Below are 16158 nucleotides of genomic sequence, written 5' to 3'. Positions count from 1 at the left end.
AGTGTGATCAACAGTGCCAATTTTCTTCAGATTTTATTTAATATTTCCAAAATTATTCAAAAATAATGTTTTTTTTACTCAAAAAATGAGATGCCTACTCTCAAATAAATGAGGCCTACGGTTAATCAGATGCAAATAGAAATATAAAACCAGTCCTAATTGAAACAGAACAAGTTGACAAAAAGATTGAATCCAAGATTGGGTGAAAATATGGTATAATGAGTGATTTATAAGCTATTTTTAATAGGCGGGTCATTTTGACCCGGGAAGACCACAAGTGTGACAATGTGCCATTTTGTACAAAATAAAAGTTTTTCAAAACAAAATTCCTGGTGAAATATTAAAGTAGACTAGTGTGATAAACAGTGCCAATTTTCTTCAGATTTCATTTAATATTTCCAAAATTAATCAAAAATAATGTTTTTTTTACTCAAAAAATGAGATCCCTACTGTCAAATAAATGAGGCCTACAATTAATTAGATGCAAATAGAAATATAAAACCAGTCCTAATTGAAAGAGAACAAGTTGACAAAAAGATTGAATCCAAGATTGGGTGAAAATATGGTATAATGAGTGATTTATAAGCTATTTTTTATAGGCGGGTCATTTTGACCCGGGAAGACCACAAGTGTGACAATGTGCCATTTTGTACAAAATAAAAGTTTTTCAAAACAAAATTCCTGGTGAAAAATTAAAGTAGACTAGTGTGATAAACAGTGCCAATTTTCTTCAGATTTCAATTAATATTTCCAAAATTAATCAAAAATAATGTTTTTTTTACTAAAAAAATGAGATCCCTACTGTCAAATAAATGAGGCCTACAATTAATTAGATGCAAATAGAAATATAAAACCAGTCCTAATTGAAAGAGAACAAGTTGACAAAAAGATTGAATCCAAGATTGGGTGAAAATGTGGTATAATGAGTGATTTATAAGCTATTTTTTATAGGCGGGTCATTTTGACCCGGGAAGACCACAAGTGTGACAATGTGCCATTTTGTACAAAATAAAAGTTTTTCAAAACAAAATTCCTGGTGAAAAATTAAAGTAGACTAGTGTGATAAACAGTGCCAATTTTCTTCAGATTTCATTTAATATTTCCAAAATTATTCAAAAATATTCAAAAATAATGTTTTTTTTACTCAAAAAATTAGATCCCTACTGTCAAATAAATGAGGCCTACGATTAATTAGATGCAAATAGAAATATAAAACCAGTCCTAATTGAAAGAGAACAAGTTGACAAAAAGATTGATTCCAAGATTGGGTGAAAATATGGTATAATGAGTGATTTATAAGCTATTTTTTATAGGCGGGTCATTTTGACCCGGGAAGACCACAGGTGTTATAGGGTTTTGAACACCACATGAGGGTTAATCAAAATAAATCGACACGGTGGTAAAAGGTCGGAAGACCAAAGTTTCATGTGTAAATACAGTAACACACCATTGCGATACATCCATATGAAGACGTTGTTCTACAGGTTCGTCGTCTTCATTTTCATCTCGCTCCAGCTCCGACTCTGGCTCGAACACGTAACTGGCTGGACAAGTCTTCCGTTGTTGACATTTTGTTAATAGCGTGTGAATAAAACGTTTCTGTGCCGCTAGATAATCGTATCTCTGCTATCAAACTACAAAAATGGCCGAACGGGGTGGAGTTGAACCGAGTGAGGGCGGGGTATGAAGTGTCTCAATTGTATTTAAAGAGACCGCACCAAAACGAGTTGCTCTCAGACGCACATCAGAAAAGGGGTAGAAAAGGGGCCTGTGAAGCTGTAATAATGAGGAATTCAGACCCAAGCATTGCAGTTCCGCTTTATATAGACTACAAATGTATGATTTATATGTAAAAAGGAACGATTTAAAAGCATGATATGTCTCCTTTAATATAAGTAGCCTACATGGTAAAATATTTTACCACTTGCTTGAGCAACTTAATATATAATTATATAGAAGTAATGCATTTAATAATATGTTGTTTAAATTGTGTTTAAACGTGAATACATCTATTAAAGAGTGTATATGTGTACAAAGAGAATCGCAATGCTGACAAAAAAACTTTTTTTAAATAAAAGGTGCTGATAACTTCTGGATTTGAAATACAAATTGTGAGTATGTATTTGTGGTATAGCCTACAGCAGCGGATCAGTTACGCACTGCAAACGCAGCATATGTGAAAGCACTATTGCGCGTGCTGCTCCTGCACGCACTGCACACGGAGTATGTGTGAAACGGGCGTAATAGTTAATCGATATTGAAACACGAACTGGAAGTAAGCAACAGTAATTTGTAGCTAGTTTGAACTACAGAACGGGAGATCTTTTCGTTTTTTTTGTTTTGTTTTTTTTTGCTGCAGATGAAATGGTTAAACGTCTGTTTTCGCGCAGGTGCAGCGAGGGAAAAAAACACTGAGTTTAGGGCAATCGGTTCTTAGCTCTGCTTCAACTGTGCGATATAGTCACGAGGAGTGACCAAAATTTCTGACATGCCAGAAATTCATCCGACCATCCGATTGCCGGTCGTGAGAGGTTAATCGCCTCTCGTTTCCCCCTGTACACTGCACGAACACTGCACGACAAAGCTGAAAATCGGCCCGACCCGAAAAAGAATCGCACGAGTCGGAATTCGGCTCAAAATCGGACGAAAATCGCAGTGTATGCCCGCCTTAACTGATGTTATGAAGTGTTAGTGCACCTGTCGCTCACAACTTAAAGTTACATGCAAGATCAGGGAAAGATTCCAGCTCTTTAATGACAAAAAACAAAACATAATAAGAAGACATACATATCATGGGTTTGTGTGCATCATAGTATGAGATTATATACAATATATACATTTTGCATATAAAATAAAGAAATTAACAACATATTCAAGAGATGACGATTTTGGGTTTTCGTAATAAGAAATAATATCTTTAAGGATAAAACTGTGGGTCACATTATAGGGTTAAAATATAAGAACTTAAATCAACCCTAAATGTATTGGTTAAACTGCAATCACAAAATAAATGGGCACTTGATTCTTCAACAACCACAAAATGATCAAGTTTCATCAATATCAGGATATTTACAGATAGATGAATTAAAGCTGTCGCTCATATCTTTTAAGTTGTTGCACTTGTGATAACGTTGTAGGTCACATGATAACGTCAACATGGCGGATGATGTATGGCTAGCATTAGTACTTAACGAGATCAGGCTATATAGTACCTACTCTTTTAGTGCTCGTTAAACAAGTACTTATTGAAATGAAGTGCCTACTCAGTGAATATGCGGTTTTGAACACAGCCAGGGTGTAGCAAACACACTCACAGTCCTTTTAAACAACAATTAGTTAGTCATGTGACAATCACCTGATTACGTAATGTAGAATAGTCACAAGAGAGAAGAAATTGTTAGATAAATATAGAGGACATATCTCACCAAAAAAAATACACAACACAACACAATATGTAAAAAAACCCAAAAAAACACAAACATATCAGAGTCAAAAATGGATTCCAAACCTTGGATTTCACACAAAACAAAAAATATATATTTATAATAATGAATTTTTATTTTATTTATATTATATATAATTATTATACAAACTAAACCAACACTGATCATTCAATATCAGTGTTTCTAAAACGCATGCTAACACACACGCTGCTTTATTTAATTGTGAAGTCTGAGTCTCTTCCACCTTTATGAAACACATTTACACATTTATTTCTCCTCATAGACAGTAGTGAGACTCTTCTGTGGATCACCTGATGGTTTCTGCTCCTCTCATGATCATTTCACACTACGATATAACACATCCATCAGAGTTTGGTGATCGACCTTTATCAGGGATGTTTGGTGATCGACGTTTATCAGGGATGTTTGGTGATCGACCTTTATCAGGGATGTTTGGTGATCGATGTTTATCTACTCTGTAAAGTGGAACAGAAGAGAAAACAATCAGAGTTCAGTGGAGCAAAATGCAAATTATTATATTTCAATTACTGTTTTTTTTTTTTTTTTTTTTTCTTTAGTAAAAAGTTAAATTGAATTCCTGTAATCAGATTAATTACTGACTCTACATGATCTTGCATAGATATTTGTGTTTTTAAATATAATAGATGTAAAGCATGAATCATGTTCATATGTGTGTGTGTGTGTGTGTCGGTGCGACTCCTATTGAGTCTCTGTAAAGGAGAAACTAATGAGTGTACGGCGTATGGAATAAACCACAGGGAGCAAATACAAATGTTATTTTGAGTTCAAACACAAACCTTTAGTTAAAGCCGTTTGTCCTCTAGTTTAAACATGTTTGTAGGCTCTTAGTAAATAACTGAGAGTAAAGTAAGTGTAAAGTAGTGTGACGTGTTGCTTGTCACAGTAAAAACACACTAGAGACAGAGACATTCCTCATGTGAGCTGGACGCTGTGAGCTGAAGCTGGAACTGCACTGATTTTAGCAGGAGTGCAGCGTTTTCCTACAATCTGACCAAGTCTGTTTTCACACTGAAATGATTCACTTCTACTGACACAGTTAATAAAGCAGGTGTTGATGTATAAAGCTGTGACAGTGAGCTTTTCTTCTCTTTCCTCCTTTGTGTTAAACATTTCAATAACTTCATTTTGTTCTCACACTGCTATAAACACTGACACATAAGCCCTGCTGTCTTCAAATAAATAAACTTCAGTCACACTGTAATTGCTGTACAGTATAATGATACTAACTCTAGTTTCTCCAGCTTGAATTGTGTGTTCATCAGTAGATCTCTGAGGTTTTTCACTCCTGTGTCTCCTAGTTTATTCCCGCTCAGGTCCAGCTCTCTCAGGTGTGACGGGTTTGATTTCAGAGCTGAAGTCAGGATGAGACTCTGTTCCTCTGTAATACTGCATCTATTCAGACTGAAGACAGAAAGAGAAAATGACTCAGATCTATGATGATCAACTAACGTGTTCATCTTCATCCAGCAGACTTTAGCTGACAAATAAACAGGGATATCAAGGTAAAGGTCACATGGAGAAAGATACACATTGTTCATTTAAATATACTACCAACATTGTAACAATAAAAAGGTTGAAATTGTTGATGTATTTATGTTTACACATTCATTTCATATCATTTTTAAAGGGTCATGAAACCCCAAAACACATTTTTTGATGACGTGACGCGTGACCTTTCCAACGTGATGATGTAATACGTGGCACATCTCAGAGATGGTACAAGACGGGCATTTGTGGTTAAAAAGTATATATATATAAACCAAAGTACAGCGAATATCCTTCTTGGCGCGCCTACTTTTGAAAGTCAACATTTAGATTATGTGAACAAAGTTAAATGCATTATAAAGGCCTGGGTCACTCTGGAATAAATCACAACATGTTTCATGATAAAAACCTGACTTTAGTTTATAGTCCGGAAAATACAGCAGGTTATAGTAAATGATTTCACGGACCCCCTGGCACTTGAGGACTGAAAGCCTCATAAGAAAGCCCTGTCGAGGCTCTTCCCCGGTGCGGGTCGTGTCGAGCCATTAGTCTGGGTGTTTGATGAGGAAAAGATGAAATGTAGTAGTTGCAATAAACGCATTCAGAATCTGCACAACTGCAGCAGCGGAGGACTTTTATTCTGCTGAGCGGAGCTGAGGAAGAACTGATGACAGGACAGTCTGATCTTCGGCTGACAAATCAGAGGAAAGGAGCGTTTCATTCCCGCCTACGTGTAGAAATCGAATAGTCAAGCTGTTTATAAATGTTTCTACCTGAGAACGAAAAGCGAAAAATTAAGCTGAATACTTGTTTTTAGTTTTTTTGAAAAAATAAAATGACTTTCAATATTAAATTAAAAACGAATGAACGCACGACACGGTCCGTGTATCATCTGATCATTTAATTTCCTGTTTGGAATGGAATAACGAGAAATGAAAAGACGGATCGTTTATTCATTGTTTCGTTTAGTTTAATAAACGGAAAATGAGATTTCAGCTCGATTTCTAAGTTTTCGTTTGTGGTTTACAAATCGGTTTATGGCTTTGATATTTCGTTCGCACATGTGGGCGGCGCTGAAACGGCCCTTTCATCTGATTGGTCAAACCGCTTCGTCTTCAGTACAGCCAGAATAAGAGTCCGTACGGCACACTCACATCCCACTTTAACCCCCTGTGAGCAATAGGGGAAACCCAGAAAGTGCACTACTATAAACAATGAAACATAAGCCCTGCTGTCTTCAAATAAATAAACTTCAGTCACACTGTAATTGCTGTACAGTATAATGATACTAACTGTAGTTTCTCCAGCTTGAGTTGTGGGTTCATCAGTAGATCACTGAGGTTTTTCACTCCAGAGTCTCCTAGTTTATTCCAGCTCAGGTTCAGCTCTCTCAGGTGTGACGGGTTTGATCTCAGAGCTGAAGTCACATCAGAATAATCTTCATCTGTCATATCACAGTAGCTTAAACTACATTAGCAGAGAGAGAAGAAAATAAGACAGAAGAAAAGAAAACTCTTTATTCTGTAAAGTCACATCATCTTCATCAGCAAATAAAGCAGAGGAAGAGAGATCTTCATCTTTATTTCACCAGATCACAAAATACTAAGTTTGCACAAATACAATGTTAAAGTGTTTTAGTGTAAAAAACCCAGAAAGTGCACTGCTATAAACACTGACACATAAGCCCTGCTGTCTTCAAATAAATAAACTTCAGTCACACTGTAATTGCTGTACAGTATAATGATACTAACTGTAGTTTCTCCAGCTTGAATTGTGTGTTCATCAGTAGATCTCTGAGGTTTTTCACTCCAGAGTTTCCTAGTTTATTCCCGCTCAGGTCCAGCTCTCTCAGGTGTGACGGGTTTGATTTCAGAGCTGAAGTCAGGATGAGACTCTGTTCCTCTGTAATTCTGCATCTATTCAGACTGAAGACAGAAAGAGAAAATGACTCAGATCTATGATGATCAACTAACGTGTTCATCTTCATCCAGCAGACTTTTGCTGACAAATAAACAGGGATATCAAGGTAAAGGTCACATGGAGAAAGATACACATTGTTCATTTAAATATACTACCAACATTGTAACAAAACAAAGGTTGAAATTGTTGATGTATTTATGTTTACACATTCATTTCATATCATTTTTAAAGGGTCATGAAACCCCAAAACACATTTTTTGATGACGTGACGCGTGACCTTTCCAACGTGATGATGTAATACGTGGCACATCTCAGAGATGGTACAAGACGGGCATTTGTGGTTAAAAAGTATATATATATATATATATATAAACCAAAATGCAGCGAATATCCTTCTTGGCGCGCCTACTTTTGAAAGTCAACATTTAGATTATGTGAACTAAGTTAAATGCATTGTAAAGGCCTGGGTCACTCTGGAATAAATCACAACGCGTTTCATGATAAAAACGTGACTTTAGTTTATAGTCCGGAAAACACAGCAGGTTATAGTAAATTATTTCACGGACCCCCTGGCACTCGAGGACTGAAAGCCTCATAAGAAAGCCCTGTCGAGGCTCTTCCCCGGTGCGGGTCGTGTCGAGCCATTAGTCTGGGTGTTTGATGAGGAAAAGATGAAATGTAGTAGTTGCAATAAACGCGTTATGAATCCGCACAACTGCAGCAGCGGAGGACTTTTATTCTGCTGAGCGGAGCTGAGGAAGAACTGATGACAGGACAGTCTGATCTTCGGCTGACAAATCAGAGGAAAGGAGCGTTTCATTCCCGCCTACGTGTAGAAATCAAATATTCAAGCTGTTTATAAATGTTTCTACCTGAGAACGAAAAGCGAAAAATTAAGCTGAATACTTGTTTTTAGTTTTTTTGAAAAAATAAAATGACTTTCAACATTAAATCAATAACGAATGAACGCACGACACGGTCCGTGTATCATCTGATCATTTCATTTCCTGTTTGGAATGGAATAACGAGAAATGAAAAGACGGATCGTTTATTCGGTGTTTCGTTTAGTTTAATAAACGGAAAATGAGATTTCAGCTCGATTTCTAAGTTTTCGTTTGTGGTTTACAAATCGGTTTATGGCTTTGATATTTCGTTCGCACATGTGGGCGGCGCTGAAACGGCCCTTTCATCTGATTGGTCAAACCGCTTCGTCTTCAGTACAGCCAGAATAAGAGTCCGAACGGCACACTCACATCCCACTTTAACCCCCTGTGAGCAATAGGGGAAACCCAGAAAGTGCACTACTATAAACAATGAAACATAAGCCCTGCTGTCTTCAAATAAATAAACTTCAGTCACACTGTAATTGCTGTACAGTATAATGATACTAACTGTAGTTTCTCTAGCTTGAATTGTGGGTTCATCAGTAGATCACTGAGGTTTTTCACTCCAGAGTCTCCTAGTTTATTCCAGGTCAGGTCCAGCTCTCTCAGGTGTGACGGGTTTGATCTCAGAGCTGAAGTCACACCAGAACAACCTTCATCTGTCATATCACAGCATCTTAACCTACATTAGCAGAGAGAGAGAAGAAAATAAGACAGAAGAAAAGAAAACTCTTTATTCTGTAAAGTCACATCATCTTCATCAGCAAATAAAGCAGAGGAAGAGAGATCTTCATCTTTATTTCACCAGATCACATAATACTAAGTTTGCACAAATACAATGTTAAAGTGTTTTAGTTTAAAAACCCAGAAAGTGCACTGCTATAAACAATGACACATAAGCCCTGCTGTCTTCAAATAAATAAACTTCAGTCACACTGTAATTGCTGTACAGTATAATGATACTAACTGTAGTTTCTCCAGCTTGAATTGTGGGTTCATAAGAAGATCACAGAGGTTTTTCACTCCAGAGTCTCCTAGATTATTCCAGCTCTGGTTCAGCTCTCTCAGGTGTGACGGGTTTGATTTCAGAGCTGAAGTCAGGATGAGACTCTGTTTCTCTGTAATACTGCATCCACTCAGACTGAAGACAGAAAGAGAAAATGACTCAGATCTATGATGATCAACTAACGTGTTCATCTTCATCCAGCAGACTTTTGCTGACAAATAATCAGGGATATCAAGGTAAAGGTCACATGGAGAAAGACTACACATTGTTCATTTAAATATACTACCAACATTGTAACAATACAAAGGTTGAAATTGTTGATGTACCGTATATACCCGAATATAAGACGAGGTTTTTGTCCTAAAAATAGGCTGAAAAATGTGGGGTCGTCTTATATTCGCGATATAAACAAAATCACGGGGTGAAAGGGAGAAAGAACAACGGAATTAATATGAAATAGTGACTGAAACGCGACCCATTAAGACAAAACCAGCTTTCCCTTCCGATATGTTAATCTGCATAAAAGATAATGCACAAAAGTTAATCCGCGCGAGACGCAGAGCAAACGAGCGAGTGCGCGAGAGAGAGAGGTGCGCGCGCGAGACGCAGAGCGAGAGCGAGAGGTGCGCGCGCGAGATGCAGAGCGAGAGAGAGAGAGAGAGAGAGAGAGAGAGGTGCGCGCATGAGACGCAGAGAGAGAGAGAGAGAGAGAGAGAGAGAGAGAGAGAGAGATAGACGCAGAGCGAGAGGGAGAGAGAGAGAAAGGTGCGCGCGTGCTGGAAGAGAGAGAATGAATTATCACTGCAATTTTCAAATTAAATTATTTTCTGTTGAAAACCAGATTTTTTCCACAAAAATCTCTTTTTGTCCCAAAAATAAGTCTGGAAAATGGGGGGGTCGTCTTATATTCAGGGTCGTCTTATAGTCGGGTATATACGGTATTTATGTTTACACATTCATTTTATTTCATTTTTAAAGGGTCATGAAACCCCAAAACATTTTTTGATGACGTGACCTTTCCAACGTGATGATGTAGTACATGGCACATCTCAGAGATGGTACAAAACCATCTCTGAGATTTTTCATTTGTGGTTAAAAATTGTATATATATATTAGGGTGGCCATTAAATGTACAAAAAATTTTTTTTTCCGTTTTTCTGCAGCCTGACCCGCTAGATTTGTTCCATTTATGCTAAAAACACCCCAGAAAAAAAATGGGGCAAAAATATTAATATTTAGAGGTAGCTCAAGCACATCAAAGTTCGCTGTTTTTGTAGGCAATTCTACAAGTCAGCAAAATTCTTCATTCTAAAACATTTAGCATTGATCATTGTATTCAATACTATACAGTTTGCAGAATGCATCAAATCACATAGCCTATTACTTGATCACAGTTCAATGTGAGTACTATATGAATTATTTAACCAAATATATCTTACACAACATACATTTGACTATTGTAAGATAACTGATGATACGCATCTTTTCACAGTTAGTCCAGGCAAAATAACTAATTTTGGAGCCAAAAATAGAACTAATTGTAAAATAATTTTTTGCAGCTTAGATAATTTCTATGAGGTGTCCAGAACAACATACTAAAAGTCCTAAGAAATCCTAGTTGAGGAGATATGTTAAATTCTCATCAATCTGAGATGTGTGCCAATAAGGCCAGGCAACAATACACCCCAATGGGGCTATTTTTTTCCTTTACTCCTATCAAAATGAAACTTTACACAATGAAAGTACCCATGAAGAGTCAAATTTTTTGTATTACAAGTTTCTTTGAAAATGAATTTGAATATGCAAATGAGCTATACACTAATCGAATATAGGCTACCCAAAATACACCCGCATAGGCTTAATTTGTTCCTTTACTGCTACCACAATAAAACTTTACACAGTGAAAGTATACATGAAAAGTAACATTTTTGTTTTACAAGTTTCTTTGAAAAATCTATTTTAAATATGCAAATGAGCTCAACACTAGGCCTAATTGACTTATGGCCAAGAAACCATAAAGTCACAAGTAGAAAAAACAGGGGCCAAATAACTAACACATTCATGTCCATTCAGTAAGTTAACCTATGAATAAACACAATACATTTGCCACACTTACCTGGGTCACTTGCCACAAAAAGACTTATATTGACCTTAAGAATTGATTGCACAATCTTGCCTCCAGTTGCTTTCTAAATTATTATTATTATTTATTTTTTTGCGAACAAGCCTTACCTAATGACATTCCCCCACAGATAACATCAGAAGAAAGTCAGAATAGCCATCTTAGTCATTAGTAACGTGGTGAGATTAAAATTTGGGCTGGTAGATTTACAAATGATTGGTATTGTTGGTGAGATTACGAGATTACAGACAGAAGTCATTCTTACCAACTAAACGATTCACTCTCACACAGAAGACAGATGAAAAACCGGATAGACACACTTTCCAGATATTCCAGCTCTTTAAAATAATTTTGCCAGACACCAAAACTGCTTCTCTTTTTGTAGTTAGCAAGTATTTCAGACCAGGCGGGCCACACATCAGACTTAGCTAGCAACAGCAATATCTAGATTAGTTAAAGAAAAAAAACTAAAATAAAATCAAAAAAATCAAAAAGAAACCTCCCCATGTTGTTGTTACCTATTGTTACCGACCCTGAAGACTGTACCAGTGGGGGTTATAGTATACCCCTGGCAGGTACTACCAAGCCAGGCAGTTTTCAGGTTAGAGGCCAGTCTAAAAGCAGCATTGCCATCACCCATTGGCAGTAGGATGATTGGATGAAGATCGGGTCGATGTATTTGTCATACATATGAATGGTGTTTCTGCCTATATGCAAATTAGGACATATTCAATAAGTGTGGCGCTCATGTGCATATTCAAATTCATTTCAAAAGAAACTTGTAATACAAAAAAAGTTACTTTTCATGTATACTTTTACTATGTAAAGTTTTATTGTGGTAGGAGTAAAGGAAGAAATTAAGCCTATTTGGGTGTATTTTGGGCATATTCGATTAGTGTATAGCTCATTTGCATATTAAAATAAATTTTCAAAGAAACTTGTAATACAAAAAAAATTACTTTTCGTGGGTACTTTCATTGTGTAAAGTTTCATTTTGATAGGAGTAAAGGAAAAAATAGCCCCATTGGGGTGTATTGTTGCCTGGCCTTATTGGCACACATCTCGGATTGATGAGAATTTAACATATTTCCTCAACTAGGATTTCTTAGGACTTAGTATGTTGTTCTGGACACCTCATAGAAATTATCTAAGCTGCAAAAAATTATTTTACAGTTAATCTGTCGTAAAACGCTACTTTGCCTGGACTAAGTTTGCACAGTTCAAAGTCAATAGTTCAGAGTTTCTTAACCACGCATTTCTGTGAAAGTGGCTTCGTTAGCCCGTCGTTAACACAATTTATGCTTCTGCAAGAAATGCATAGAATATATTTTGTGCAAAATAGGTGTAAATTCAGAATTGCCATTAAATAAGCAAGTATGTAATTTAAATAGTTTAGATAAAATTAGGCAAGTGGTAATTATCACAAATTGAGCATAATAACTGATTATACAAAATTTCAACGTCATCGAGCCACCTCTAAATATTGTTCAAATGAGCTCATATTTTGCCTGAATTATTTTTTCATGTATTGGAACAACTTGAGGGGGTCAGACAATTATAAATCAAAACTTGAAAAATAAGGGCCACCTTAATATATATATATATATATATAAACCAAAATACAGCGAATATCCTTCTTGGCGCACCTACTTTTGAAAGTCAACATTTAGATTATGTGAACAAAGTTAAATGCATTGTAAAGGCCTGGGTCACTCTGGAATAAATCACAACTGTGATTTTTCATGATAAAAACCTGACTTTAGTTTACAGTCCGGAAAACACAGTAGGTTATAGTAAATTATTTCATTTTATTATTTCATTCCCGCCCACGTGTAGAAATCGAATATTCAAGCTGTTTATAAATGTTTCTATCTGAGAACGAAAAACAAAAATTCATCATATTCTCACCCTCATGTTGTTTCAAACCTGTATGAATTTCTTTCTTCTGCTGAACAGAAAGGAAGATATTTAGAAGAATGTCAGTAACCAGGCAGTTTCTGGTCCCATTGACTTCCATAGTAGGAAAAAAAATATACTATGGAAGTCAATGGGACCCAGAAACTGCCTGGTTACTGACATTCTTCTAAATATCTTCCTTTCTGTTCATTTTTCGTTTGTGGTTTACAAATCGGTAATCAGATGAAATCAGATGAAACGCCCCTTTCATCTGATTGGTCAAACTGCTTCGTCTTCAGTACAGCCAGAATAAGAGTCCGTACGGCACACTCACATCCCACTTTAATAAGCTTTTGCACCACTCGCTGACATTTGATGCAGAAATATGTTGCTGGAACACAATTAGTGCTGCGATGCTTCGCTTCTAATCAGTCCCTCCAGGATTTCACGATTTTTTTGTGTGATTTTTGCGATCAAAATGACTGATTTTGTGGTGATAATTTCCAGAAATTTGTGAAAAAATTTGCGATTTTTATATTTTATAATTAGGACATCACATTTACCATAATAGTATTATGTCAAATGCACAATAGTCATACATGACACAAATCACAAACAATGCATAAAGCTTGTTTATTTTGGTCTCATCAAATTAACTTTTAAAACAACCTATGGGTAATTTTTCTACCTGACCTATGTAAATAGGCTATTAACAGCAGGTGTAGTCATTTATACTGTAGAGCTGTGTGTAAATCCTGAGTTAAGGGGTCCTGAGCTGCAGTAGGCAACCAGTTACTTACAGTGCGGCGTTTTGCATGGCGTCCCCACTGCGTATAGCTACGCAATACGAAGTGACCGTTCGAAAGGGAACTACTCGGTTACTATCGTAACCTCAGTTCCCTGAGAGTAGGGAACGAGTATTGCGTAGCCGGCCGCACTATAGTAACCTGGTAAGTTGGATGTGCAGTTGATACAGTAAACTTGTAATATTGTGAAATAGTATTACAATTTAAAATCTTATTTGAATATATTTCAAAATCATTGCTTCAGTGTCACATGATCCTTCAGAAATATGAAAACAGTTTGCTGCTTTAACATTTTGGATTTTTTTTTTCATGATTCTTTGATGTATAACATATTCAAAAGAACAGCATTTATTTAAAAACGAAATATTTTGTAACATTACACGTGACATGTTTTAAGGTCACTTTTGATCACTTTAAACTTTAAAGCATCCTTACTGAAAACAAATTCTGATTAACCAACAGATTTTTGAACGGCAGTGTACATTCAGTAGGTCATTATTGCAATATAAACACTGTCAGAGGGATCAACAAGGTATATCTTCATTTACCATTCGAAGACGGAGCAACTTTCTGCTATGTTTACTCCGTGCACTGTCAAGGGCTTCATCATATTTGTCGTGGTACCGGTCTTTGCAGCATTTATTTTACCGCATATACTGCATCGCGCGCTGCTGGCATCGAGCCTGGAGAAATGTAGATACACTTATGATCGACTTTTCCACATCTTTAAGGTAGCCTATTGTGTGTGTGCATGCTCGCGTCTCATATGAGTATGTGCGCGGAGAGTTTGTGTGTGTGCGCTCGGGTCACATTGAGTATGTGTATGTGCGCGAGTTTGTGTGTGCTCGCGTTTCATATAGCCTAATGCGTGGAGAGTTTGTGTGTGTGCGCGTGCGTCTCAATATGTGCGCGGAGAGCTAGAGATATTTAAATTGGGTGATTATAATTTAATGTTTTGTGAGGTCTTTTTCATTTTTGTGATTATTTCGCGGTTAAATTAGGAATTATGCAGGATCGCAAAAAAATGCGACATTTTGTTGATTTTGCGTTGTATTCAGCGATCGCGGAATCGCGAAAAACTGGAGGGACTGTCTAATGTACGACACTTGAGAGATCGCAAGCCATAGCCTACAATATGCTGACATGGAGTTTGGTGTTTTATATATATGTATAGCCTATTCAAGAGCACTGATTTTGGAAGTAGGTCCTACTTGTGTTTCACTGTCCCATTGAAAAATGCAATGAAAATATTTGATATAATATGGTTACAAGTAAAATGTTTTACTGTAGCCTATTATTGTATGGACAACAAGGATTGGACTTAAAAACAATGATAAACATGACCGTGATAACATGTCCATAACATTTCCCACTCGCCTTTTAATTAGATCAGTAGGTGTGTGTGTGTGTGTGTGTGTGTGTGTGTGTGAGTCTTATTCATTTGTTGGACTGGTTTAATTTCAATTCATGTTCATATAAATGCATTGTTCTGTTTATTTCTTCTGTTTCCTAAATTGATATAAAGGTATAAAAAGTTAATTCCTGTCTTTATTGTTTGTGGCTACACACTGGGAAACATATTAAGATATTTTTTTTAGCAGCATTAAGTTCTTAGTTGGTGGGCCCCTCCTATTATTCAGATATATACAGCTGCATGCCACTAATGGGGACAGTGGTTATAACCTGAAGACTTGCTTAGCTGGTTCAGGAGTGTTTATTGGGTTGAAGCTGAACTTTGCAGGACATTGACCCTCCAGGATCAGGACACCCCTGACATAGGCCCTTCACATTAACTGAATGTGATTTATCAACACCTAGTACATCTAAAATATAGAGCTCATGACACATGAAAACAACAAAGTATTTTAGTTGTTAGAAAATACTACCAGAGCTTTGATGGACAAACATTATATGCATAAAGCAGTGGGAATAAAGAATACCTTGAAAGAAATTAGCAAATCTCAGAGAAACATCAACCAATTAAAGGGTTAGTTCACCCAAAAATGAAAATGATGTCATTAATGACTCACCCTCATGTTGTTCCAAGCCCGTAAGACCTCCGTTCATCTTCGGAACACAGTTTAAGATATTTTAGATTTAGTCCGAGAGCTTTCTGTTCCTCCATTGAAAGTCAATGGACGGTATACTGTCCATGTCCAGAAAGGCAATACAGACATCATCAAAGTAGTCCATGTGACATCAGTGGCTCGATCTTAAGTTTATCAAGCGACGAGAATACTTTTTGTGCGCAAAAAGTAAACAAAAATAACGACTTTATTCCACTATTCATTTCCTTCTCTCTGGGCCTCGAGTGAGTTTGCGTAGTGTAACTGCGTAGCGCGTCTGTGTTGTACGTCACACGCATCACACACATGACCAGCGTCGGCCAATAGTGAGCCTACGTGTGACGTACAACACAGACGCGCTGCGCAGTTACACTACGCAAACTCACTCGAGGCCCAGAGAGAAGGAAATGAATAGTGGAATAAAGTCGTTATTTTTGTTTACTTTTTGCGCACAAAAAGTATTCTCGTCGCTTGATAAACTTAAGATC

At 36.7% G+C, this 16158-nt stretch overlaps 1 protein-coding gene across 3 annotated transcripts in view; it reads right to left on the bottom strand.

Moving 5' to 3' along the window:
• Window positions 1-2736: 2736 nt before the first annotated feature.
• LOC311087312 (NACHT, LRR and PYD domains-containing protein 12-like) overlaps window positions 2737-16158 on the bottom strand; it is a 160724-nt gene continuing 147302 nt past the window's right edge. For all 3 annotated transcript variants that reach the window (XM_084120631.1, XM_084120632.1, XM_084120633.1), the window contains 6 exons: window positions 8742-8915; window positions 8283-8456; window positions 6722-6895; window positions 6264-6437; window positions 4713-4886; window positions 2737-3919 (listed from right to left, as the gene is read on the bottom strand). In XM_084120631.1, coding sequence (XP_083976757.1) covers window positions 3790-3919; window positions 4713-4886; window positions 6264-6437; window positions 6722-6895; window positions 8283-8456; window positions 8742-8915 — 1000 coding nt within the window. In that variant the 3' untranslated portion in view covers window positions 2737-3789. The remainder of the gene's footprint in view (window positions 3920-4712; window positions 4887-6263; window positions 6438-6721; window positions 6896-8282; window positions 8457-8741; window positions 8916-16158) is intronic.

The sequence above is a fragment of the Abramis brama genome, assembly GCF_963993115.1.
Source record: "Abramis brama genome assembly, chromosome: 7".
NCBI lineage: Eukaryota > Metazoa > Chordata > Actinopteri > Cypriniformes > Leuciscidae > Abramis > Abramis brama.
Note: the sequence above shows the minus strand (reverse complement) of the source record. Positions and strands in the feature narration are given on the sequence as shown.